Source organism: Amphibalanus amphitrite, unplaced genomic scaffold (genome assembly GCF_019059575.1).
Source record: "Amphibalanus amphitrite isolate SeventyFive unplaced genomic scaffold, NRLGWU_Aamphi_draft 000339F_arrow, whole genome shotgun sequence".
NCBI lineage: Eukaryota > Metazoa > Arthropoda > Thecostraca > Balanomorpha > Balanidae > Amphibalanus > Amphibalanus amphitrite.
Window position 1 is genome coordinate 400650 of NW_024881834.1, and position 25351 is coordinate 426000.

A 25351-nucleotide genomic window follows, 5' to 3' on the forward strand; every position below is an offset into this window, starting at 1 on the left:
TAGTTCTTCATCGATCGATAAGAGATTTTGATTCCATTGATATCCAAATTGATAAGCTCGGCACCATGGAGTAAGGGCGTCCCCGCAGGGGTGACGCAGGAAATATGAATGGCGTTTACACCGACAGTAGTTTCCCACAGCCGGCAATGGGAATCTCCTGTCGGTGTAAACGCCACTATAGTCCCATCCAACTCAAACACTGGGGAATATCCCCGCACTTTTGAGGACGGAAATCTATGGACCTGCTCGAAAAATAGTGGATAAAATACGGCGAGCTTTCAGTTTTATGGTTGGGTCTCCCTTCCGAGGGACATATTTTACGGGGGATATTGGGTCATATTCCCCCGGCGTCCTGATGATCGGCGCCCAGCTCAACGTCGAAGGCGCCCTGATACGCGGCACTGCTATCTGTGAAGGTGCCCAGGTTGCTGCCGCTCGAATTTTGGTCGCCTACTTAACAAAACCTCCGTTGGTGCCATCTCAGTTTCCTCGAGGTCAGGCAACCTTCACACGCCGTTGGCTGCCTTGGCTGCCGGCGACTCGTTCCCCTCGTGGCGACGCTCTTGACATCCAGTCAAAAGTTGGAGTGGCTGGCGCCCCCAGTGGGGGCCGGGGAAGGGGCAGTGGGCCTCCACGTTGCTCTCTTCCCGAGCCTATGGTGACTTGGCTCAACTCTCCTCAATAGAATCTGGATTCTGCACGCTGTATTAACATGGGCGTAGACACCACTACGGACAATACGGACAGTGGGTGTGACAATCAGTAGTGCCATTCATATAGAGGGTGTCATATATGAGCGGAGAGGCAACAGTACAGCTGAGCGGAGAGACAACATTAAAACAACAGTACAGCTGGCGTTGCATGGAGCTGCAGGCAACCGGACAGCGGAGGCTTGCGAAAAATAAACAATTCGTCACTTCAACGTATAAACAATAGCATAAAAAGCAACATAAACACATATTCTCATGGTCGAACCCATGCACTAGCGGCTCACGGCGGGCACAGGCACGCAGTGTGGTAGCGGTACCGGATCACACGTCATGGGCGTTGTCTCAGCATAGGTTGTTATGAGTGGAGAGGCAACAATACAGCTGAGCGGAGAGACAACATTAAAACAACAGTGCAGCTGGCGTTGCATGGAGCTGCAGGCAACCGGACAGCGGAGGCTTGCGAAAAATAAACAATTCGTCACTTCAACGTATAAACAATAGTAAAAGCTACATAAACACATATTCTCATGGTCGAACCCATGCACTAGCGGCTCACGCACAACAGTACAGCTGGCGTTGCATGGAGCTGCAGGCAACCGGACAGCGGAGGCTTGCGAAAAATAAACAATTCGTCACTTCAACGTATAAACAATAGTAAAAGCAACATAAACACATATTCTCATGGTCGAACCCATGCACTAGCGGCTCACGGCGGGCACAGGCACGCAGTGCGGTAGCGGTACCGGATCACACGTCATGGGCGTTGTCTCAGCATAGGTTGTTCGCAATCTAGTTGAAGCCTAAGAAGACGGCCAGTGGGGTCTCACTGCTGCTGAGGCGACCTCGGAGACGATGCGTCGCCCCTCCTGTCGGCGACCTGTGGTGAGCAGGACTCCAGATAGCTGTCTGGCACGTTGCCGACACTGCCAGACGCTGTCAGCAGGCCTCACTGCTGCAAGTGATGTGCAGATGGACGCCAGGTGACTTCGTCTGCAGGCGATTCCGGAGACCGCGGCCTCACCAGGCAGTACCACCTGCATCGCCATGTCGGTGTTTCTAGAAATGGAAAAATAACAGTATCGGTGAAGGACAAGCAATACAATGTATACTGTTTTCCTCTCTTGCAGGTATACGTAATCTACAATTATCATTGTTCCTATTTCATTCAACTGAACCTGAAAATTCCATATTGGCACATTTTTTGACTAAATTTGTGTAGTTGGGAACAGGGGCGACGCCACGGTGCGACGACTGGAGGGGACATTGACCATTTTGGAGGGGACGAGGACCATTTCAAGTCGATTCTTTCCATGCAACGCCCAGGCATCGGTAAAATCCTTTTTGAAAGGATTGCATTCCCAATCCACATTCCTAGTGCCGAAGTGGATTGCATTCCTACCCGCAATCCCCTTTTTTCACTTGGATTGTGATCAAATCCGCAATCCTTTCTTGCAATCCTGTTGTATTATTATGTGCACTAGTGGATCTGGGGGAGGGAGGGGGGCATAGGGCCGTGCTTCCATCCCCAAATCACCCATTTCTAGTACCTAGTATTGCGAGTAATTCCTATCTAAGGCACAGGTATTTTATGGGAAATATTTTTGCCTTAAACACCCCCACATTTAAACTTCTACCCAACCACTGTTTTATATTTTTAAAACTCGCCCTCAACTACGTAATTTTGCCCTTCCTATGTACCTAGTTCATCAGCGTATATTATTTTGAGCGTTTCAATTAAAGGGACCCTCCCACCTTCAAAAAAGTTAATGAATTGGCATGAAAGTGACGTCGCTCGGTTCAGAAAGAGCGAAAACGAATATCTACCAAATTTCATCGAAAAATATTCACTGGTTTTCAAGATATTAGACTTTTACGATTGTTTACTTTTTGGGATCTCCGCTGTTCCTAGCGACTTTATTTGAAAGTGCGGCATTTGTTGCGCGCAAAGCAGCATATACCACCGCGTGCTACAAAACGTTTTAGTCAAACATTTAAAAATCGTTAGATATCTGCGCTGACGTCACACATTCAGAGGGGTATTCCTAAGCATTAGCCCCTCTGAATCAAAATGCTGCAATTTTGAAATTCAATATTTCCGATTTAAGGCATTTCTCGATGTTGTGAGTGCCGAAACCGGTAATTGTGAGCCAGGGACCCCATTTTGGCTATCTCAACTCAAATCTAATGTTAAGGTAAGAGGGTCCCTTTAAAAGCGTTTAAATTATTTCAAGTTTCGATATAAAGCCCTTGATAGCAAAGTACCTACATTAGGCCGATGAAGCCGATCTCATAATTTTCAATCGCAACAAACCATTTCAAAGCACTAATCAAACACAATCCGGATTGGATTGCAAAAATTGGAAGTATGATGCAATCCAATCCGCAATCAAATCCTGTTTTTTGGAATGGATTTCAAATCCAGGTGCAATCCACCAAAAAGGAATGCAATCAGGATTTTGCAATCCTGCAATCACAATCCTACCGATGCCTGGCAACGCCATAGGCGTAATGTTAAAATCTTAAAAAGTGGAGAAGTGGAGGGGACAAGATCCCCTTCGTTCCCCCCCCCTGTGGCGACGCCCTTGGTTGGGACGCAGATTGTTTGAAATACATGTTTGGCTGAACAGTGCGGAAAATATTTCATTGATCACTATAGCTGCAACAAAAATACTGAGACAGAAAACATTTGCGCTTACCTGGCTCCTTAGTCAGTCCCGCACGACGGAAGTGGTACCATTTATCGCAGCCGTCGCATCCGACCATCGGTGCTGCACTGATGCTGCTGCACTCCCCACATTCCCAGTACCTTAGGAGCGTCTCGGCTGTGAAAAGATTACATGAGTCATGGCGCATACATGAATAGTAAGATGTTTCACATGTTTAACATCACATAGCAAAGACACAACAGCTGGGAGTCAAGTGTAAGCCAAAGTGTAAGCCCTGCCATGTTTTGCAGACTGGATTTTAAGCAAGAAAAGCTTTGCTAAAAATGACGCTTGACGAAGCCTCATCCTACTGGGCTGTGTGACATGTCTTCCTGTAAAAAGCATGTTGCCCTTATATTGTATATATGATGAATATGTTAATAATGCAGAGAAAACACAGTATAAATTATACCCAACGTTTCATCTTAATCGACTTTGTCAAAGGTATTTGAACAGCTTGAGATGAGTGAAGTGTAAGGGTACCTAGGTACATCTGAAAATAAACTGAATCTGCGTTCAATAAACATTGATTTTGATAATACATTTCACAAATCAATTACTAATAACAATCATACTAAAATAGCACGACAGATAACTAACAATCGCATGAAGAACTTCTTGATTCGCCTTGACATTGTCGTCCGAACGAATGTTGTCTGAAGTTACACATTTGTCTTTTCTGCGCAGCATTTGTGTTTGCCATTTACCGCACCAATGTTCGCCAGCGGTGGTGACTTTTCCTTACCTGCTCACGAAACGTCACACACGACATGACGTCACCCGAAGACGTCATCAAAAAGTCCAGCTCTTAGGCGTGTCCCTGTCTGACGCCAAGGATGAAAGATGAAACGCCTTCGCTGACGTTCTACTTGACTGCACATTTTGATGACGTCATAATTACTGTACTCTGATTCGTCTGTTTACTGACTACTTACTAAACTCGCTAGATATTTGAGTCAAATATTGTAAATTTTGATGACGCAATTTTTCTTCAGTATACGAGGTATTTGTTTTGTTTACCTTTTTGGTAGTTGGCATGGTTGTGGCGCACGAAAGACGTTTACCAAAAAGTAAACAGTGGGCTGAAGCAAGGCTATGTAAACCAAGATACCTATAAGAAACAGGTAGGTCCGATGTTTTGAGTAAAGCCCAGTAAAGCCCTGGTGACGTCACTGTCATTTCTTATATGGAGAATTTCGCCCATAAGGAAAATATTTTACATACGAAAATTTGTATTTCATTAGGAAAAAATACATTCTATCAATTTCATCATGAAACTTATATAATTTAATTAAAAAACTTGAAATCCTTTGAGTGCTTGTCCCAACCCCTGCTATACCTTTGGTCACGTGACTTCCATGATAAACTTTGCGTTTTGCAATGTTATGACTTAAACAGAAGCAATAAATGTTACAAGCGTATTATTTATGATGTTTTAGGCAGCAATTGTGTAATAACATCCTTGAATTATATACATTCTGCTTAAAAGAGGTCACGTGATGTTACCAGATTGTGCTCGGACAGCATTTTCTTAAACTTCGATTTTGAGTACTTTTTACCTTCATTGAGTCCTAATAACGGACGTTTTTAGTTATAAAATGAAGCAATGAATCTATTGAGGGCAAAATTTAATCATTTTTGCACTTTCAAGCCGGGCTATCCTGGCATGAACTTCGGCCGGTTTGTGTGTGAAGCCTATGGTGAAGGGAAAACTTCACGCCCGGCTGACGTCACAGACCTCGGCTACCAAATCGTGTCCGGTGGGGGTCGATGTAAACCGGCTGAAGAATGGGCTGTAAGAAAGAAGGGTAGGATAGAAGCAAAGCAAAAAAAAAGCACTTTACGAGGAACGACAATTCAACTGGACGTTCTGGGCCCAACGAGGCTATACGTCCTACACCACAAGTAACCACAAGTAAGTAAGTAAGCAAAGCAAAAAAAACTGAAGCCGACTAGGTATCCCTCGTAGTGAGCTTGAGCTCAAGTGAGCTCCTTACGATCAAGGTATTACTGTACTAGTTAGGTAATAGCTTATACTCATTCAAGTAACATATGATTCAATATATGACACCTACTGATTCAAGTAACGTCAGAAGAAGAGGCATCTCTTGAATAAAGTGAAAGAGTCTGATTACTCGAAAGGGTACCTAATGACCTTTACTTAGCTGGGTACTTAAGGTAAATTATTTATATTGGCTGTGTTGTAGTGCAGCCATGTTGAAAAAGCGCCCGTGCCAATCAAAATTGAAATTTAATTGAAATTGAAATTGAATTGAATTGAAATAGCTCGAGACTGCCAGACTCCAGTTACCCATCTGATCTACTGAGTTTTCTGGTGTTATCTGTCCCAAGGCCCTACCTATTCCTAAAACAGGTGCTGTCCAGGCTCTCACTGGTCATGGCCCTGTGGCCTGTCAGACCTGCAGAAAGGTTTTAAGTTTTAACCTAATATTGCCTTGTCAGCAACAAAACAAGAGAGGATAGGTACATTCCAAAATGGTCAATTTCCTGTAATGTACCCACGGCTTGAGTAATTGATCTGAAATGACATTTATTTATGATCCACAGGGGATCGTGATCGACTGGATGACTACACCTCTTCATCATCATACAGACTGGTAGTGGTTCCAGCGTTGATCAGCTGTCTGGTGAGTGTTAATAATCAGTCACATGTCAGTGTAGGACAGGTACTCGTTGATTGTTCAGAGTCGAATGATAACAGCAGGGTCAATATCAACTATCAAGTATGTGTACTTACAACTACCGTCTATCGGTGTTTTTCATTGGTGCTGCAAAAGGTACCGACTTTTGAAATAGCTGGGTGATGTAGAAATATGCAAACTAACTTTCAGTGTATTATTACACCATCCACTCATTTACAATAAATTGGCAACAATGGGCACTCAGAAACAACACTTTCAAAAATCAGAGTTCAGCCAAAAGATGTACAAAATTCATTGCTGATAACATATCAAATCATCGCCTATCAGCTACCCCGTCACTCTGACGCCGGCGGTTTCCAGGGGCGCGCGTAGTTATCGATGGTGAGTCGTTTGAAGCGCTTGACTTTGATGACCAGTTTGTCGGGATCCGTACGCGATCGTTGGATGTCTAGCACCTCGACCCGGTGCACGTCGATGAAGGAGGGGTTCAGAGTGTTGAGCCCGCGCACGACGTCCACCTCATCTTCAATCGTCACCTGATTAAATGGAAATGTCAAAATCAATAAGCGGTAATCTGAGCTCCTGAAGTGGAATGACCATGGTGAATGGCGAAATGGCGAGCTGGAAGACACATGAATGAGCTTTAAGATATCCACACAATAGGAATGAAAGTAACATCTGAAGATCAGGTGCTTTCATGGTCAATACACATCATGAGACATAAATACATCTCCAATTTGAAGTTTGAACTTCAAAAAGTGGCAAATACCATAGGCCAACCACCCAAATGGCTCCTTACAGAGTGTTTCTTCTTGTCCAGCCTTTCACCGTTGAGGTAGATGCTGTTGCTATAGAAAGCATTTTCAACTTTGCTGAAAAAAATGGCAGGAACATGAGACAATAATTATGGTTATTGACATAAGCTGCAATAGGTGATGTTACTGGTGTCTTTTCTTGAAGCTTGTAAGTTCCAGCTTCAGAATGGGGCATCACTCAATACATGGACTCCTTTTGGATACTCAGCCTAAAGAAAATAATTTTGTTTGAGTGGTTACTAAGCTATGTTTGTTATTGTTTACAAATTAATAACAACAGGCAGAAAAGCCTTATCTAAGTTGCATGCTTATTATGAATAAAATGTGTGTAAGAACAAAGTAGTAATAGGCATGAGCACATCATAGTTTTCCTACTCACTTTCTTGACATCCCAAGGGCAAACTTGAGAACAGAGTCAATCCGTGTTGAGTTCACATTTCCTTTGAGAACTTTGAAATCATTTCCCTGCTCATCATCATCTTCTGAGCCATCAGAGTCATCTCCATCCTCAACCTGGAACATGAAATCAATTTGACCAGCCTAGCATTGTCATGTCACAGCTTGCAACTATCATGGAAAAGAGCATCATATAATATAAAGATCATCATCAAAGATCATCATACCACATTTTATTAGCAGGTGTATTTACAAAACAGATAAACAGTTTCAAAAGTAGGTGAAAACGAATTAGGTGGGTGTACTCACAGGAGAGCTTGAAGCTTTCTTTTTCTTGTGGCGGATTGATAAAATTTGAATCTTTGATAGCTGAGCATGCTCGTATGGAACCGCAGGCTTCCTTGATGTCTGATGGGCGAAGCAGATACCTTGTAAGTGTCTACAGTGTGCCACACTCCAAGTTTCATCTATTACCAATCTTGATCTCGATGTAAGACTGGTCAGTCTTCCTTTCACTTTACCTTTCTGAATTGTTTGTCCAAAACGTTTGACGATGTGACATGTTCTAGTAAAAAAGATACTGGTCATTTTACCACAAGGCTTTTTCAAGACAAATTATACTTCATCTGTTATTCACACCGCTCACACACGATATTCCACAATAAAATAGCACGCAAACATCCCAAGCCCAATGACTTCGTGTGCTTCTTCCCCGGCTTTGAAGGGCCATCCTCCCGTCTTTTTTTTATACGCTCTGTTCAGAAGGAGAAATACTGCTCGCGCGCAGGACAGCCGGCGAATGGAAAACCCGGTGGAAGCGTGAGCTCTAACTTTGATTAGTGCGTTTCTGCTTACGTACGCAGCGGATAGAAAATAAAACAGATAAGCTTTTTGCTTCAGATATGAAGCACATCAGACATTTACTGCGCGAGTTTTTAGTTGCGGCCACTAAAAAAAAAAACAGCCACACTTGCACAAAAACATCAACAAACATCAGGCGGCCGTGGGAGTTGGTGGGAGTTGTGAGTTACGGTAAGTGTCGTAAGTGTATCAGTCTTGAGTTATGTGTCAATTTCTTAGGGATTATTTGAAATTCGAACTGTTTGTGATCCACAAATTGTTATTGTTACAACTTACACTTCATATCATATGATATTGCTGAAAGGATAGTGGCAAATGGCAATAAGGTAGGTACAACTGAAAATCGAAAGAAATTCGATATTATTGGGCTTATGGGAAAATTGATATGCATACTTATGACTAAACCAGAGCGTGTAGCATTGCCGTAGGTACCTAGTGTTCAGTCAGTCTTGAAAGTACTGCGCATGAGTGTGATGGATCCATCAAGGAAGATTTGATTTGAATAATCTTATACCAGACGAGGAAGGACTGCTAAATTTGAGTCACTGAACCAATTGACATCCACATTCCACATATATCCCCCAGGTGAATTGGTTATGTGATGCCCTTCGTCAATCGGGCTTGATAGCTCCACTCACAATGTGCGTTTGTTTCAAGACTGACAGTACCTCCGTCAGAGGCGGATCCAGCTCAGAGTTTTTTTGGGGGGGCAAACCTTAACAATTTATCGATTCTTTCCATGCATCGTCCATAGGCGTAATGTTAAAATTATGCCGTTTGGGGGGGGGGCAAATGCCCATTTTGCCCCCCCTGGATCTGCCACTGACCTCCATAGTTTTTAAAGTTACATAAGTTGCACAATTTATTTCACAAAACCCAGAGTGACACATCTCCCCCTTCCCCATTTCAGCCTGGCAGCAGGATGCCCAACGACTCGGTTGTCGGCGGGGATGGTGTGTTCCGGGCCACTGGCCACTCAGAGGGAGTTCTCTCCCGGATGGACCGGCTTCGCTCACAGCGGGCTCTCTGTGATGTAACTCTCATTGCAGGTATGTGGAAATTACCTCAGCTTGTGATTTGAAGGACCACAGGATTGTTGTATTGGTCAACAGTTACAATTCATATATCTATCACTGTGCAAGTGTAGGTGGCTGGATAGCTTTGATCCTATTAAATGATGTTCAAATGCACTGAAAAGTTGCTTATGTATTGAATCTATGCATTGATTATTTATGAGATGTACAGCTGAAAACTTGGTTGTCAAATATTTTTGGACACTCACTTCCATCCTCTCTTAGTGTGAAAGTTTCTTAGGCCTCTGCCTGGCATATTCCTTCTTGTAAACTAGCAATTATCTTCATTTATTGCTTGTCGTGTTGCTGACGGTTTGCATTGTGAAGGTCATCGTTATCCAAGTTTTCCCACTGACCTAACTGCTGATATTGTATTGGGTTGTGCTGCATTTTTCTGCACTAGCACTGGATCTCAAGCATGCATTAGACCCCCTCCTTTGCCTTCCGGACTCCAGATCATAATTCAGTACCTGAGCTCTGCACGAATTGGAGATCGTGTGATGTTTGGCTTCCCAGAACCACTGAGCTACTACGCATCTGCTGTATCCAAATCACCCCAGTTGACATTTGTATCTGAGTCTCAGTGCATCAGTTCAGTCACCCCCCCCCCCCAACCCCAGAGAGGCAGAGAGACTCACCCTCCACCGGGTCACGGAGGTCACATGGGACGCCGGTGAAAACAGGGCGCCGGAGGGCAAATTAGTCACGTGACATTTGGAACTTCTCCCCCTCCGTGGGCCTTCTACTACGCTTCTACATGCTAAATGTCACGTGTGAATTTCACGAACCTTGATCAAATCGCCCCAGGCGCCCTGTTTTTACCGTCGTCCGTCACATGGCAGCCGGATGCACCCCCCCCCCCCCCCCTCCCACCCGCGGCCTCCAGCGGAGCGGTATCGGTCGTAGTTGGCACTCTGCCAGCCCTGTCCGGGCGTCTCTACTCATGGCGTCTCTGAATGACGGCCGGAGCCCCCGAGCAGCACACGTGTGCTATTGGCAGCGGTGGGGAACCGGCCGGTCCTTTGTCCGCTGCCATCTTTGTTACGTATGTTCTCACTGTTTTCCTCATGGGAACAGACTGTGAGTCATGTATGGGTGTTGCTTGCTTCAGGATGCCTTTCTAACAGCAACTTGTGTTTTATAAATAATATTTTCCCTACCTTGACCTTTTGCTGACTCAATTTCGACTTTTCCCTATCCCTGACCTAACCTCACCCTACCTTGAACCAGACGTGATGCTGGCCCAACTATGACATTGCCCTGACTCTGACGTGACCCCAACGGACATTACCTGACATAACCTGACCCCTGACCTGACCTCCCGCTGACCTCTCCCTCCGTCAGACGGCCGGGAGATCACGGCCCACCGTCTGCTGCTGTCTGCCGCGTCTCCCTACTTCGAGGCTATGTTCACACAGGACCTCCTGGAGGCGCGAGCCACCTCCATCGAACTCAAACAGGTGCACCCCGACGCACTGGAGATGATCGTCGACTTCTGCTATACCGGTGAGGAGCCGCTGGTTAGCGATTGTAGCTAGGCGTTTTGCCAAGTAATCGAATGTGTTGTACAGATTGAAAATTATTCGTTTATGCTTTGGTAGCGATATTTATGTTACTCTACCCCGTGCATACTGAAACCAGCCCGTGCATACGCTTATGCCGAGATAAAGTAGTTTTTTTAACTGGATAGTGGATACACATTGTGAAAAGGAAAGGGACAGGGTTGGGTGTCGAGGTACAGAGCGTAGTCACGCTCGCCCGTGCATCAGGGGTACCGGAATAGCGTTTCTTTGATCAACCTACATATCTTATGGCACCGTGTCTTCTACAATTAAGGTTGGTCGGTACGACCTAGATTGATTATGCACATGTCCATGTGAGCGTAGGCACGCTGTTTTGTTTGCATGATAGTCTGGTCGCCTTTAGTTGCTCGCCTCCGCTCATCGGTTTCCCGGATACGCTACAATCGGTAGCATATCCTTCCCTGTGCGGTACAGTTCTAAGAAAGGGCTTACGTTGCCCAATGTGTTGGTTGTGTTGTGATAAGGTGATCGGACCTGCGTTTGAAAATCCTGCAAATGTACGTTTTTATTTTCTGATAGAAAGCTTTTATTGTGAAGCCTTTTCCATTTAAAACCAAAGTCGGGGACTGGACAGACAGCGATCCGGAATATTTTCCATGCGATACTACGCTCTCATCGCCACGGTGTCCTCGATTTTGTCCCTTCGAGCTCGATATATCCGCAGTGGCTACACATGACGCCCAGCTCTACGCATTGTGTACGCCGTACGCTGCACAGTGATCCCACTGCCCTTGCCCTGGGGTGTGTGCTGTACAGCATAGTGACCCTCCCCTCCCCTCAGGCTGTCTGGAGCTGAACGAGCAGACTGTTGAGGTCCTGCTCACCACCGCCAGTCTGCTGCAGCTGACTCAGATACAGACCGCCTGCTGTCAGTTCCTCGAGCGGCAGCTGCACCCGTCCAACTGTATCGGGATCGGACTGTTTGCTGACCGGCAGGGCTGTGCCGAGCTGTACCGCAGTGTGCAGCAGTACACCGCGGTTAGTGTAGCTGGGAGGGGGAGAGAGCAGTGGGGGAGGAGAGAGAGAGCTGGGGCGCTGGGAGGTAGCACCCACTGCTGCGCCGAGCTGTACCGCAGTGTGCAGCAGTACACCGCGGTCAGTGGGTGCCGTGGGGGAGAGAGCGGGAGTGTTGGGAAGAGCAGTGAGTGCTATCTAGGAGGAGACAGGTGGCGTTGGGAGGGACAACAGTAGTAACTTTCTGAGGAGTATTTTTTTTTTTGAATTGCTGTTATTGACGACGTGTTCAGGGGATAGTGGATCGTTTGCCAGCAGTATTTATTATTTAATTTGTATCAGCAAGTGACCACAGCCCTGATATTCGTTGTTCTTGCCTTTTCCAGGATAACTTTGTGGACGTGATAAGAAATAACGAGTTTCTGGACCTTCCGCCGGACGAGGTCGCCACGCTTCTGGCCATGGACGACCTGAACATTCCTTCAGAAGAAGTCATATTCTATGTGAGCTCCTATCGTGTTTTGCCTTTTTCTAAACAGTAGCTTTTGCTTGTCCTTTGAACGAATGGCCCGGACAAATTATTTTTTTTTGTTTTTTTTTTCAGTAAAACTGTGATGCTTGCATATCACAGTCAGATACGTACGATCTTTAAGTACTCAGTCATACATTGTCACCTGCTCTTCGCTAGGAATGATTACATCATGGATGCTATGGGCATGCTGCTTGTTTACGCGCTGCTTTTGATAACTCGTTCATTTTTTCGTCCAGGCGCTGAATCTGTGGCTGAACCATGACCTGAAGTCCCGCCGCTGTCACCTGACCCAACTAATGCCGCTGGTCCGACTGCCGCTCCTCAGTCCGGAGGTGGGTGTCAGAGTGCCAGGGTGCTGAGTGTCAGAGTGATGAGTGTCGAAGTTTTGAGTGTCAGAGTGCTGGAGTGTAATGCTGAGAGTATCAGTTTTGCTTCCTGTGTGGACTTTTGGATGTAGTAGGTCGGTTAATCTTTCTCGTTGGAATTTGGACACAATCTACCTGGGAGGCAGACCTATAAACAAGAAGACAGGTAACAATGCTTTTGTTATGTCATGTTTGATCCAGTAGAAGATAATTTTGTTTAGTAAAGTTATTGTGGTTTGTCTTTTTATGTAACTATAAATTCAGAAGTTTTATGATTTTCTCCTTACACCACCCCTCCCCCGCCACGCCCCCCCACACTTTAAGCCCTGTGTTCTCACCCCCCCCCCCTCCTTCAGTTTATGGTGGACCGCATCCAGAGCAGCCCGGTGTTCTCCTCGGACCGGACGTGCCTCTCGCTGATGCTGGAGTCACAGAGCTTCCACCTGCTGCCGCGGCGACGACAGTCGCTCGAGTCGTCCCGTACTCGGCCCAGGAAGGCCACAGTTGGGACACTGTACGCCATCGGGGGCATGGATAAGGAGAAAGGTGAGCGGGGACTGCAGAGGGATCGGCCGGCGTGGGGAGGTGAATGGGGATTGGGGGTGTTTATGGCAGGTATTGATGGCTCCTGACTTTTGGTAGATAGTTCACATACATGGCTATCGAAGATGATGCCATCGAGACTCTTTAAAATTTGTAGAAGTCAGGACACCTATAAATGCTTATGACCCTTACCTAGATTATTCAGACATTTTAACATATGTTTATGCCAAAATATCAATAGACAAAAGACAATTTATTCAGGACATTCCACGTGCACATGTGGCTATTACTGCCTGTCGTCAATAACACAGATGGTGATAAAAAATCGATAAAAGATGATGAAAGGGAAACACACGTGCAGATAAACAGTCATGCTGGCTACAGTGTTCTGCTCCTCGAGCAGATGGGTACGCAACTGACGTCCGAAAGCTCCCGGGGGCAGTCGGGACAAATCCGGTGGCAGCGAGTTGAGGGCAGCCGGCGCTCGGCAGGTGAACCGGCGTTTGCCCATCTCCGTACGGGATCGCGGCACGTGCAGGGGCCAGGGCTGTATCATATTCTGTGACCATTTGTTTCGCACCGCCTGCGCCCGCTGACGGCTCGTCTCGTCGGCAGGCTCCACCATTATCGAGTCGTACGACCTGCGCTCGGACCGATGGCAGCAGTGCGGCTTCATGACCAGCCGGCGGCTCCAGTTCGGCGTGGCCATCATCGATGACCGACTGTACGTGGTCGGAGGCAGGGAGGGACTGAAGACTCTGAACACAGTGGAGTGCTACGACCCGGCCACCCGCTGCTGGAGCTGCCAGCCGCCCATGAACAACCACCGGCACGGACTCGGTAGGTGACGATTACCGAGTCTACCGACACGGGCTCAGTATGATGGGGGGGGGGGGGGTATAACAAGGGGTCGGCGTGAGGCGTGAGCGGGGATAAACTAGGGTTCCCAGGGCACCTGGACTTCAGAGGCCATTGAAGACGCGGGTAAGTTAGGGAGATGAACTTTGACTTCAGCTTAAGATTTGGAGAGGGGAGAACGGTGCGGGGAGGGGATGCATTGTTCGTGGAAAGCAAGGGAGATGTGATTAAGTGGAGGAGGGGACACGTCATTTTAGATGAAGGGCTGTCTCGCGATCCCGCTTCTGATCCACCTGTCGTTCTGCTACCCCTCCCCCTCCCCCAGTGTATGTGGTCGTACCAGCAGAACACCCCCGCCGTTACTGCCACCTCCACCCCGTCTCTTTACTGACCCTTCCGTCCCTCTCCGTCACAGGCGTGGCGGTGCTGGGCGGCCCGCTGTACGCGGTCGGCGGCCACGACGGCTGGGGCTACCTGAACACGGTGGAGCGCTGGGACACGCAGACCAAACAGTGGAGCTACGTGGGCAACCTGCAGCACCAGCGCAGCACCTGCGGTGTGGCCGCGCTCAACGGCAGGTCGGTGCGACCGGGTGGGAGCAGTGGGTGCCGGGTGGAGCGGGAGGACTCGAGAGGAGGGAGGTGGGATTATGTGGGCATGGAAAGTAGTCTGTGTTTCTTATGTCTTGTGGAAAAGTAAATCGTTGGACGTCTCCGTTTTGAGAAGACGTTTGTGCTGATATTTTTGTCTAATCCTTTTGTTTTTATTGCACATTAAGTTATTGTTTGAAAGAACGTCGAACATCGCTTTTAGTCACACCCATCCTGTCGGAATTCCGTCATTATCTCTGAACTTCGCTCACCGTTCCCCGGTAGTCACAAACATTAACCCTCTCCCCCCGCAGGCTGTACGTGGTGGGCGGCCGGGACGGCTCGGCCTGTCTCCGCTCCTGTGAGTCGTACGACCCGCACACCAATCGGTGGTCGCCGCGCGCGCCCATGCTCCAGCGCCGCGGCGGCGTCGGCGTCGGTGTGGTGAACGGCTGTCTGTACGCGCTGGGAGGGAGCGATGCGCCAGCCACCAGTCCCAACAGCCTCAAATTCAGCTGTGTCGAAAGGTGAGCGCTCCGCTACAGTCGCACTTCGGGACGGGTTCGAACTCTGTTTCCATCTGTCTCTCTTTTAGGTTTATGCTCGTTAAGTTATCATTCTAACTAGTTCTTACATTTATTTTTTCTTAACCCCCTTTCCCTGTTGCGAGATTCCAGTCTGTCCTGTTTCCGTCCTCAGATATGATTGCCTTTTTTCCATACCCAATAGATACTGTTGTCAAATTTTATCCTCTAAGGCTCTAACCCGTTCACGTTCTCACCTATACTTCTCTGACGCATCTCGGCGTGCTCGCAGATATGACCCGCTGACACCCCTCCCTCTATCCCTCTCTGTCTCTCTCTCTCTCTCTTACTCCCTCTCTCCCTCTCTCCGCTAACTCCCTCACTCTCTCCAGGTACGACCCGCTCACTCCCTCGCTCTCCCCCAGGTACGACCCGCTTACTCCATCCCTCTCCCCTCTAAAGGCCGCCCCACACTGGACCTCGCATGCGGGTTGCGAGTTTTTGGTTTTCGGGTTTCTTCAAAATCAAATAATACAATCTAAGCTGAGTGACCCACACTTCCATCTAACAAGCGAGTATGCATGTTTTTAGCTTGCATCGCATTCCAAAAGTTGATTTTGAGTCAACTTTCGATTTTCCTCGCTGCGAGGTCTGTGAGTTCTGCGAGGTTTGCGGGTTTTTCGTTGGAGTCGAATTTTGGTTGGTTGCGCTGGTATTGCGACTATATGTAAGTTTCTGAGGGTGTACAGGCTTCACTGCATTCATGAAGTTACCATAAGGGATCGGTCTAATCACTATGAATAAGTACCAGTAAAACGCCTTTTGGGCGAAGAACGAGCGAGCGAGATATTGAGCCCTGCACGTGCGGAAGGGCGAGAGGGTACTTCCAACGGGCTTGTGCAAAGCACCCTTCTAACCGGTCGCTAGCGGTGTGCCAACTTTGAACGCAATCGCCCCAACCGTCCATGAGATCTGGAAGCGGCATTCTGCACGTGCGCACGTGCAAACGGGGTCCAAACTGACTTTTGCACTGCACCCTACTAGCCGGTCCCCAGCCGTGTACCAAATTTGAGCGCAATCGGCCCAGCCGTTCTCGAGATCTGGAAGCGCCCCCTGCACGTGCGCACGTGCAGTTAGCACCCTAACCGCAACACATGGGAATGCATTGCCTGGTGAGTGCCTACCTGTATGCCAAGTTTCAGCGAAATCGCCCCGGTAATTACCGAGTTATTGAAATGGGAACAAATTTGGCACCTCTTCTTTTTGTATTTTGCACGTGCAGTGGGGGTCACTCACATAGATCAAGAGTATCCGACCTTTGGTAGAAGGGATGTAGCTACCCTACAAAAATTACCGCAAGACAATCGCCCAAGCAGCTGCTAAGATATGAGCCTCTCAAAATCACTAGTTTTGCAAAACAGCTTGAACACCCTTGACTTTTCACGTGGCACGTGCCACGTCGGTCACTGAGATGTATCAAAAGTGGTCAATTACGGGGTAGAAGGGATGGGGCTACCCAGCAAAAAAGACCGCAGGCTAATCGGTCCAGCGGTTGCTGAGATATAAGCCTCTCAAAAGCGTTACAGGCCGGGCCGGGCCGGGCCGCTCCGCTCATACTGAGATTTTTCCGTTACAATGAAAAGACTTCGCTTCGCTCGCTGCGCTCGCTCGCTCGCTCGTAATTATGCCTGCAAACTCAAAACCCGCAAGCTCGCAACCCGCATGCGAGTTCCAGTGTGGGGCGGCCTTAACTCCCTCACTCTCTCCAGGTACGACCCGCTAACTCCCTCTCTCTCTCCCAGGTACGACCCGCTGACTCCCTCGCTCTCTCCTCCCAGGTACGACCCGCTGACTCCCTCGCTCTCCCCCAGGTACGACCCGCTAACTCCCTCTCTCTCTCCCCCAGGTACGACCCGCTGACTCCTCTCCTCTCCCCCAGGTACGACCCGCTAACTCCCTCCCTCTCTCCCTCTCCCCTCTAACTCCCTCGCTCTCTCTCCCCCCAGGTACGACCCGCTGACAGACCAGTGGACCGAGGTGGCTCCCATGTCGGTCGGCCGGGACGGTGTGGCCGCCTGCGCGCTGGGGCAGAGTCTGTTCGCAGTGGGCGGCTCGGACGGACAGCAGTACCTCAAAGTGGTGGAGAGCTACGACCCGCGGACCAACACCTGGAGCAAGGTCAGAGAGGGGGAGGCGGCGGGGCGGGACTGGGCAGACTCTGTAACTAGCTGTCAGTGTCATTATCTGTTAGTGGGATATATTCTGTCAGGGCAGACAGTGGGTCAGAAACAGTGTCACAAAATTACATTAATGTTTGGGTGTTAGAGGGGAAAATTCCTCTCCAAAAAAAGGATGAAGGTGGTATATTCTTGATAAGATTAGCCCCCCCCCCCCGAAAATAAAGAACAGAGGAAGGAAAGATTGCACACTTTTCTACACAATGGTAGAATCTGATGCGATCATGCAAGCAGATGCTCTTTCATGAGTGGTAAATTGCTCTTGAAAGTTGGTGGTGGGAGTGGAAAATTATTTTCATTTGGGTGTCTTGTTCCACCCAAATTGACAAATTTTGGGACACTCGGTCAGAAACGGGGACAGGCGACGAGTTGGAGCCGGAAGACAGATATCGGCTCAGGGCGCAGACATCTACGGGACCAGGCATTTGGGTCAGAACTTGACACAGATATTGGGTTAGATGTGGGCACAGCAGACGTTGACGGTGGACGAGCCTCGCGCACTAGCGAGCGTGTTTATGGATTGAAAGAGGCTCTTAGCAGCTGGTGTATGCAGCATATCGGGCACTACGGGTATATACATCTACAATCGCACTCAACAGGGTTAATTGTATCAGCAGGGCCGGAATGACGCAGTTAGATAACACGGACGATAGCCACAGTGTCGGCCTTTCACGTTTGTCCCTCGTCCACTGCGCTCACACTCGTGTTTTATAGCGTTTTTTTTTGCGATGTAGCAGTCACTGATGGGTGTGTTCGGTGTGTTTGGATAGAGGTTCAGTTGCACTGTTTTAGGACGTCGCGCTGGAGTGTTTGTGTGAATCGGTTATCTACGTAGCTTAGTTAGGGTGTCTGTGTTTACGTCTTGATTGTATCAGTGTGTATGCTTCCGAACCCGCCCTACTTTTTGTGCTGCCAAATGTTTATGTTCGTTTTTTTTTCCTGAGGCACACTCCTTGCCACGCGACCTGTGTTCAGTGTGCATACATCCGGGTGCCGTAGTGGACAGCCATCTCGGACTTATTATACTCGGACGTTTCTCCTTCGTTTGCAGGTTCTATATGTTTACTCAACTCTTTTTGAATTGGTCGATTTTCTTTAAACATTGCTGCGTCTAAAACCTAGTCATGTTTGCATTTTGAACTGATTATTTTGTGAGCCATGGATGGACAGTCTGTATAGCAGTATACAGAGGTCTATGTGTGAGCTGATGCTAATCTCATTTCTGCGAAGTGCGAACCCTTTATGTACTCGAAACCCGTGACCATATTCTACCGTTCACACGCCATCTCTGCCGATCCCCAGACGGCGCCTCTGAGTATCGCCCGCGCCGCCGCCTGCGTGGCCGTTGTCAAGCCGAGCGTTACACCCACCGTCACCGAACTGCTCGCCGAAATGACCCCTGCCGGCGGTGACGAGGAGGAAGGCGATCATCTGTCGACTCGGAGCCAGAGCGAGGTGGGTGGCGTCGGCGAGCGAGTCGGGGATACGAAGACGGCGCGGAAGGGGGGCTATTCCAGTGATTGAGACGGCTGGTGGGTGGGGTGGGTGCTGAGAACGACAGAGAGAAAAGGGCTATCGCTACGTCACAAAGAGGGCGCTAGCTCAGTTAGATGAAGCAAGTCGCCTTCCAGAAGGTCAATGGTGCGTATGTGTATTGTGTACTCTCTACGGCTGGCCCATAGCTGCACCGACTCGCTATAGTGGATATATTCTCGACACGACCCGGCGTATCCCAGCTCAACATTGAACCGACTGATATCGAGAGCTAGCTGCAGAAGCTGACCAGCGAGCGCCTGACTCGACGCGCGGCGTTTATAGATATCGTCCGGTGGGCACTGGGTGCTTTAGAACCGGAAGAAGACACGCGTGTTTCTTGCTATAGTGATATTGCGGCACTGTACTAGTCTAAACGAGCGGCGCTGGTGGATGAACGCACATTAGACAGTATGATAGAGCTTATAGTGTAAGGTTAAGATATCGACTTCTACTAGGCCATAGGGATAAATTTAGGAAGCTGTCGTGGCATTGCCACATTTCCTGTGGAAATCTGGCTTCATACCACGGAGTTGCACTGGGAGCTAGTACCCGAGCCGAGTGGAGTTGGCGAACTCTCCGAGTGCGTACGTACCAGAAGGATCTCAGAGCGGAGTTCAGGATACCAAAGGCGCTGATCAGCTGGAGTGACCAGCGGTAGAGCTTGTGTGGATCTGTGAGTGGGTGGGACCGCACAATGGAGGGAGTCTCACTCTAGCTAGCCAAATCTGAGTCACATTATCACATGTCGGCGCTGATTCGTTCAGATATTAGGATCGTGTTCAGTGGCGATTGCTGTTTCGACTCGACTGATATTTTTTTTTCACTGGCATTGTACTCGTGTAAACCGATGCCTTATTTGTGGCCGTTGAGTAGAGGAGCCTTATTTTTACAGTGATGGCCTCATGCAGGGTAGGGTGTCATATCATTCACTCGCAAATCAGACGGGAAAATTGTCATTTTGGCGAATCAGTGCAAGTTGGATACAACTCATGTGTAGTGTCATGAATATTCTCTAGAGTGCTTTAATCATTTTTATAGTATCTCATTTAACACTTTTTTCTTGAAACATCATAGTGATATTCTAAGTATACAATATCGTTAAGGTGCTATTCCCATTATATTCATAGTGATAAGGTTTGTTGTACTTTTACGTCACTTGGTTGGTGTTTATATGTTTAGTGCCTTAGTTCACGTTTGTAGCGTTATGTTACTAGCCATTGGATCTGGTTCATATATTCTTTGATGCGACGTATTCAGTTTTGTATATGTTTGTTGAAATCTTTGAGTATTGTGGTGAAATAAAGTATATTTTAAAAACAGGCTCTGTCAACGTATTTACAGGAGCGATAGTCATCCCCTTAGCACTTTGTCAGTTGACTTCTCGCTACATGAATGATGGCACGTTTATTCGGCGTGATTATTCGACTTAATTACACCAGGGCCTCGTTTCATAAAGCGAATCCGTAACTTGCGCCGGTTTTTGGTCTTGTATTGCAAGTGCACGTGAAGCAGTAACGATAGTTTGAATCGTTGAATTTATTTATCTTGCAAGCAAGAACAGAAGGGAGAAGGTGAAACAAATTTATCGCTTCACATGCGCTTGCAGTACAAGCCCAAAAACCGGCGTAAGTTACGGACTTGCTTTATGAAACGAGGCCCAGGACGACGTTACAGAGAAAAGTGCAGTCATACACGCAAACTGAAAGTAGCCGTTCAGAGGAGTACAATCAAGAGTACAAGAGTACAATAGTACCAGTCTTATCTGACCTTGAACGCAACACTGTCCGACCTAGGGCAAAATAACAAAAAGGAACAAACACTCAATCTTTAGTCTATCACACTCAACTGATAATAGTACATCTATCGAGTCCCAAAACCTGGGCATTGCATTGTGAAAACATGGCAAGATGTCAACAACAGATAAGATACAGCGTCTATCCCTACACGTTGCCACTATCAGACAGCTAGCTCGCTGCTGTTTGCGCTGACTAAGCGACGCTATTGCTCATCACACATCCTAAATCAACTGCGTACTTCATAATTATCTACCGTGCCTCTTCCGTCTCATACATATAGCTTGAGCTCACCTGTCCTCGAGCGTTGGTATCAAATAACACCTCTCATCTCGGATCAAACATCCTCATTGATAGTTCACGGTCTTTCCTACTTCACCCCCCCCCCTCAGAAGACCCCCCTCACCGACCGCTATTTAGCCCGACTCTCCACACGTGTACTTGACACACCCCCTTTTCAACACACACCCCTCCCACAAGATACCCTCTGCCCGGCGACTCGCCCCCAACACGTGTCTAAGACGCGACACCATTGCACGGGACCACTCTACTCCGGTTACCACCGGTTGATACTGCGTCGCGCCCTTTGCCCCAACTGTTTACATCCTGTCTGGTCAATGTAGTTACAGGAGGGGGGTCATGCTGTATGAGATTGAACTCTGAACGACCCTGGGTCCGACAGGTTTAGTTTTGATGGCGGCGAGGCACGCCACCATTCCCAGAGGTAGCCGGCGCCGGCTGGGAACGGTGGCACGCCTCCGAGAGGTCACTAGGTACAGACTTGTTTGAGCATTGGATGGTCGAATAGAGAGCGTGCTCGGTACAGCCCTTGGGAGCGATTGAGTTTACTGTTTTAAGTATTTTTTTTTCAGTTACCCTACGACCGCCACTGTAAAGGAGCTGAAGCGCCCGTAGTCGGCTAAAATAAATTCAAAGAATACAAAGCTACCCTAGCCAACTGGCACTTGAGCAAGTTTCTCAAAGGGGTCGTTGTGTCAATAATTTGGTTTGTCATTAGATCACTGAACCTTATCCGAAAAGCCTCGACCTATCCATTGCAGCAGCCAGGTCACTTCACCCACACCACGGCAGTGGCCCAGGTCACTTAGCCCATCGCACGTGACCCAGCTCCCATGGTAGGGACCCAGGTCACTTGTCCCAGCCCAGGCCACTTGGTCCAATGACCCAGGTTACTTGGCCCAGCCCATGGCGGTGACGAGCCGGTGATCCTCTCCGGCCTGTTCCCTGGACACGGGCTGCAGACGCTTCTTCACCCAGGCGGGCATCGAGCCCTGCGACACGGGACAGCACACTGGTTAATGTTTGTCTTTAGTAAACACTATACAAAAGGTGATTTACACTCTGACGCTTGATATACTTTTTCTACACGACATACGGCACATTTGTGAGAGCCTCTTTGTTTTTATAATGCCTTATTTATCACCCCAATGTCAATTGGAAGTTTTAATCTTAATTTGTAATAGAGGCCATTTGATTACAGTGGATAAATTGGGCTGCAACATATCGCAACGAATGAGTCATCCTACCCTAGCTGCCAAGAGCCTTAATAAAAGTCCATGGCAGCCCGTCTTACCTTGCTGGTCCAGGCGAGTCGTGGGTTGTAGAGCACCAGACAGACCATCAGACAGGCCACTGCGACTCCGACGGCGGCCACCGGTCTGGTCAGCAGCTGGTACAGGCACGTCATGTTCACCACGTGCACCACGATGTCGAACACCGTACCTGAAACGGTGACGGAGGAAGGGGGAGGCGAGTAGTTAGCGCATGCCGTTCTTATTCAGGCTGTGTTTTCTTAAGTGCGCAGTTCACACGATGATGCATGCATGCTCTTTTCCGTTCAAGTATGGAACGTCTGTTCCTATCTGACGCAATGCCGGAAAAACGGGAGACATTTCGTCATCAAATTGAATTATTAATTATTTTATCTTGGATTGATTTTTGAACATTATCAGTTGTTTATAAGCTTTAAAAGGCGCTGATGAGCTCTGAAGTCGGGCCATTAAATCGCAACTCATTATCACCATCATCATTATTATGGGTTTCCAATCAGCATTGAGTAAGTCCCCCCCCCCCTTTTCCGGCGCCTGGCGTCGCCGCTGCGCTGACCCAGCATCAGGTCGGGCTGCCACCGGCTGCGGTCCCAGTCCAGGCTGCTCCACGACACGACCCGTTTGGCGAACCACGTCTGCTCCCAGCAGAAAAAGTAGCCCAGGTGCTGGATGTTCTGGAGCAGACCGAGCGGCCACAGCCAGGGCAGCAGCCAGTAACTGATGAGCGCCACGGTTGTAGCGTCTATCAGAAAATAGATCCTGTGGGGAGAGCGGAGGGAGGGACGGTGAAGGCCAGAAAAAAGATCCTGTGGAGATTGGAGGGAGGGACGGTGAAGGGGATGCTAAGGGACCTACCTCAGCCGTTTGAGAGGTGGGTGGTGAGCATGAGATAGTTAATGATAAATTGACGGATAGTTAGTGACGTTGAATTCTGCTCGTCACCTTTTGTATCCTGATTCCTGTTATCGATGTTATTCGCTGTGCTTCGTCGAGTTCGTTTGGTGCGAATGAAGGTCACTGAAGTACCCGGAGGGAAGCTTTACCGTTAGCTCCGATTGAGCCGTTTTAGATGCGCTGGCGCACAACAGCCGGGCTTGTCTCATTAACTCTACGCTCTCTAAAAAACATGAGAGTAGACCTAACAGTGAGATTTTATGTCAACAACAGAGTGATCCATGGAATATAAAACTGCAGCATATCATCAACTTCAAAGAAACGATGAAAAACAATCAAACCTAATGGCAGATGCTTTGCTGTAATTTATGGCTTACCTGGCGCGGACGAGGTCTTTCCTAGGCAGCTGTCTCCACGCGAACAGCACCATAATGTGCACGATACAGTGGTAAACCTCCACCGAAAACAGGATCGCTGGCGCCGGGGACACCATCCTGACGGGCCGCTGAGCGTCACTGAGCTGCCAAAAGGACGTGCGGTAGACTGATCTCAGTCGACACTGATGAGTTTCACTCGACACCAGCTCGACAGGACGCACAGTTCGCTCAGTCCCCGCCTGTGACCAGCCCTGTGTCGGCTGTCGCGCGTCGCTCCGGACGGATGCACTGTCGTTCCGACGGCGACCCGTTACCGACTGAGGTCGCCACTCGCCGGGGGTGTGTCGGGGGCCCGCCGTCCGGGTGGCGGCGCCAGACACCCGTCCCGCTCCGCCCCAATCCGCCGCGGGCCGGCGCTGGCTGCTGCGGCCTTGGCGGCTGGGTGTTGATGTCCGCTCTACATGACTGGTGTTTATATGAAGAGATTGCAGGGCATCGGACAGTGTGGTGTTTTTGGAGATTCCCGGGGCTCCTACGCGCCGGGGTTATTCCTAGCCCAGGGGTTAATGACCGTGTTTATATCTGTAGGGACTTCCAATTAAAACATCGCTGAAATATCCGTTTACCTATATTCCTTTGCATGCGACTTCATCGTGTTATTTTACACTTCAATAGAATATTTGCTGTACCTACCTATTTTTGTTCCGCATTGCCTACGGATAGAGCAGTCTACCAAACTACGCCGAGTCGAGTTATCATATGAGGTGAGGTGAAAATTCGATGCGCTTATTTGAATTTCTGTGTGCTGATATAAGTGAAAGCACTGGCTAATTTATGCACCGTCCTGAGCGAGAGGCATGTGACTAGCACTCATCAGCATATTTGACTTCTCAAGAGCGACCTCTACACCAGCTATGAAGAGCGCCCTCTACGACAGCATATACGCTGCTCTTGATAGCGCTGCCCTCTGCAGAGTGCAAACTGCAATTCTGCATACGGTCCGAGACTCTGAATGCCGCGCCTTCTGACGGGATAAATGGCATACGGCGGGTGGGTGAGTCTGTCGCTGCACCGTCTGTATATTGCAAGTGTGACACAATTTATAAATGCACCGTCTATGTGTTGCGGTACAGTCTATTGATACACTGTCCATGTATTGTGGCACAGTCCATCATACACTGTTGACGTGTGCTAACACATTCTAATAATAAATAAATGCACCGTCTATTGTCTTTGCATTGCGGTGCAGTCCATCGCTACACCGTCTATGCGCTCTGGCAAATCTTAGCAATGCATCGTCCATGACATGTGTTGCGGCAAATCTATCAGCACACCGTCTGTGTGCTCTGTTACAGTCTAATCAATGCACCGTCAATTGTTACGGCACAGGCTATCGTAACACCAATCTATTTATTGTGCTATTGCTACACTGCCTAATGCCTATCATGCATTGCAGTGCAGTCTATCGATATACCGTCTATGCTGTGCGGCACAGTCTATCGTCACACCGCACATACACTGTCTATGAATTGCGCAAACAGTAGCTACAGCTATATCGCTGCACGGCCTCGAGGTTTGTTTTGGGATCTGCATAGTGCTCGTATATTCGTTTTTGAAACGTTCACGGTGGATTTATGCTTATTATTAGTTACGGTCTCTCGTCCGTCGACGGTCACTCAAGTCATATGACAGGTCACTTGGGCCTTATCTCCCAGCAACAACCGGCAATGCACATTATTGACACCTTTGAGTCTAGCATACAGCAGGGAAA

General features: G+C 48.3%; 3 protein-coding genes across 5 annotated transcripts; 1 reads left to right on the forward strand and 2 right to left on the reverse strand.

Annotated features, from left to right (window-relative positions):
* Positions 1–5137: 5137 nt before the first annotated feature.
* LOC122388933 (kelch-like protein 5) lies at positions 5138–19710 on the forward strand. 3 transcript variants are annotated; one of them, XM_043380450.1, is made up of 13 exons: positions 5138–5330; positions 5984–6063; positions 9061–9199; positions 10568–10729; positions 11588–11784; positions 12147–12263; positions 12529–12624; positions 13014–13203; positions 13816–14040; positions 14474–14636; positions 14963–15175; positions 17179–17350; positions 18712–19710. In XM_043380450.1, the coding sequence occupies exons 3-13, from the start codon at positions 9073–9075 to the stop codon at positions 18931–18933; spliced, it is 1884 nt and encodes a 627-aa protein (XP_043236385.1). In that variant the 5' UTR covers positions 5138–5330; positions 5984–6063; positions 9061–9072; the 3' UTR covers positions 18934–19710. The 3 variants fall into 3 exon arrangements, with proteins under 3 accessions (XP_043236385.1, XP_043236386.1, XP_043236384.1); XM_043380451.1 differs by having other exon boundaries at positions 5152–5334; XM_043380449.1 differs by lacking the exons at positions 5138–5330; positions 5984–6063 and adding an exon at positions 8170–8321.
* LOC122388935 (mitochondrial transcription rescue factor 1-like) lies at positions 6254–9897 on the reverse strand. The gene is made up of 5 exons (XM_043380453.1): positions 9862–9897; positions 7599–7697; positions 7273–7406; positions 6878–6950; positions 6254–6614 (listed from the first exon to the last, which is right to left on the reverse strand). The coding sequence occupies exons 3-5, from the start codon at positions 7281–7283 to the stop codon at positions 6414–6416; spliced, it is 285 nt and encodes a 94-aa protein (XP_043236388.1). The 5' UTR covers positions 7284–7406; positions 7599–7697; positions 9862–9897; the 3' UTR covers positions 6254–6413.
* Positions 19687–24007, reverse strand: LOC122388934. The gene is made up of 4 exons (XM_043380452.1): positions 23581–24007; positions 22866–23068; positions 22333–22481; positions 19687–22030 (listed from the first exon to the last, which is right to left on the reverse strand). Exons 1-4 carry the CDS (start codon positions 23694–23696, stop codon positions 21929–21931), a joined length of 570 nt encoding a protein of 189 aa, XP_043236387.1. The 5' UTR covers positions 23697–24007; the 3' UTR covers positions 19687–21928.
* Positions 24008–25351: the final 1344 nt, after the last annotated feature.

Excerpts from the sequence above, each read along its gene's own strand:
- LOC122388934 (XM_043380452.1), bottom strand. The coding sequence starts at position 23,696 with ATGGTGTCCCCGGCGCCAGCGATCCTGTTTTCGGTGGAGGTTTACCAC. Across the intron at positions 23,069-23,580 it reads AAAGACCTCGTCCGCGCCAG|GATCTATTTTCTGATAGACG; the intron begins GTAAGCCATAAA and ends CTCTCCCCACAG. Across the intron at positions 22,031-22,332 it reads GACTCGCCTGGACCAGCAAG|GGCTCGATGCCCGCCTGGGT; the intron begins GTAAGACGGGCT and ends CCCGTGTCGCAG.
- LOC122388933 (XM_043380450.1), top strand. The coding sequence starts at position 9,073 with ATGCCCAACGACTCGGTTGTCGGCGGGGATGGTGTGTTCCGGGCCACT. Across the intron at positions 11,785-12,146 it reads GTGTGCAGCAGTACACCGCG|GATAACTTTGTGGACGTGAT; the intron begins GTTAGTGTAGCT and ends TGCCTTTTCCAG. Across the intron at positions 13,204-13,815 it reads GGGCATGGATAAGGAGAAAG|GCTCCACCATTATCGAGTCG; the intron begins GTGAGCGGGGAC and ends TCTCGTCGGCAG.
- LOC122388935 (XM_043380453.1), bottom strand. Across the intron at positions 6,615-6,877 it reads TGGACAAGAAGAAACACTCT|GTGACGATTGAAGATGAGGT; the intron begins GTAAGGAGCCAT and ends CCATTTAATCAG.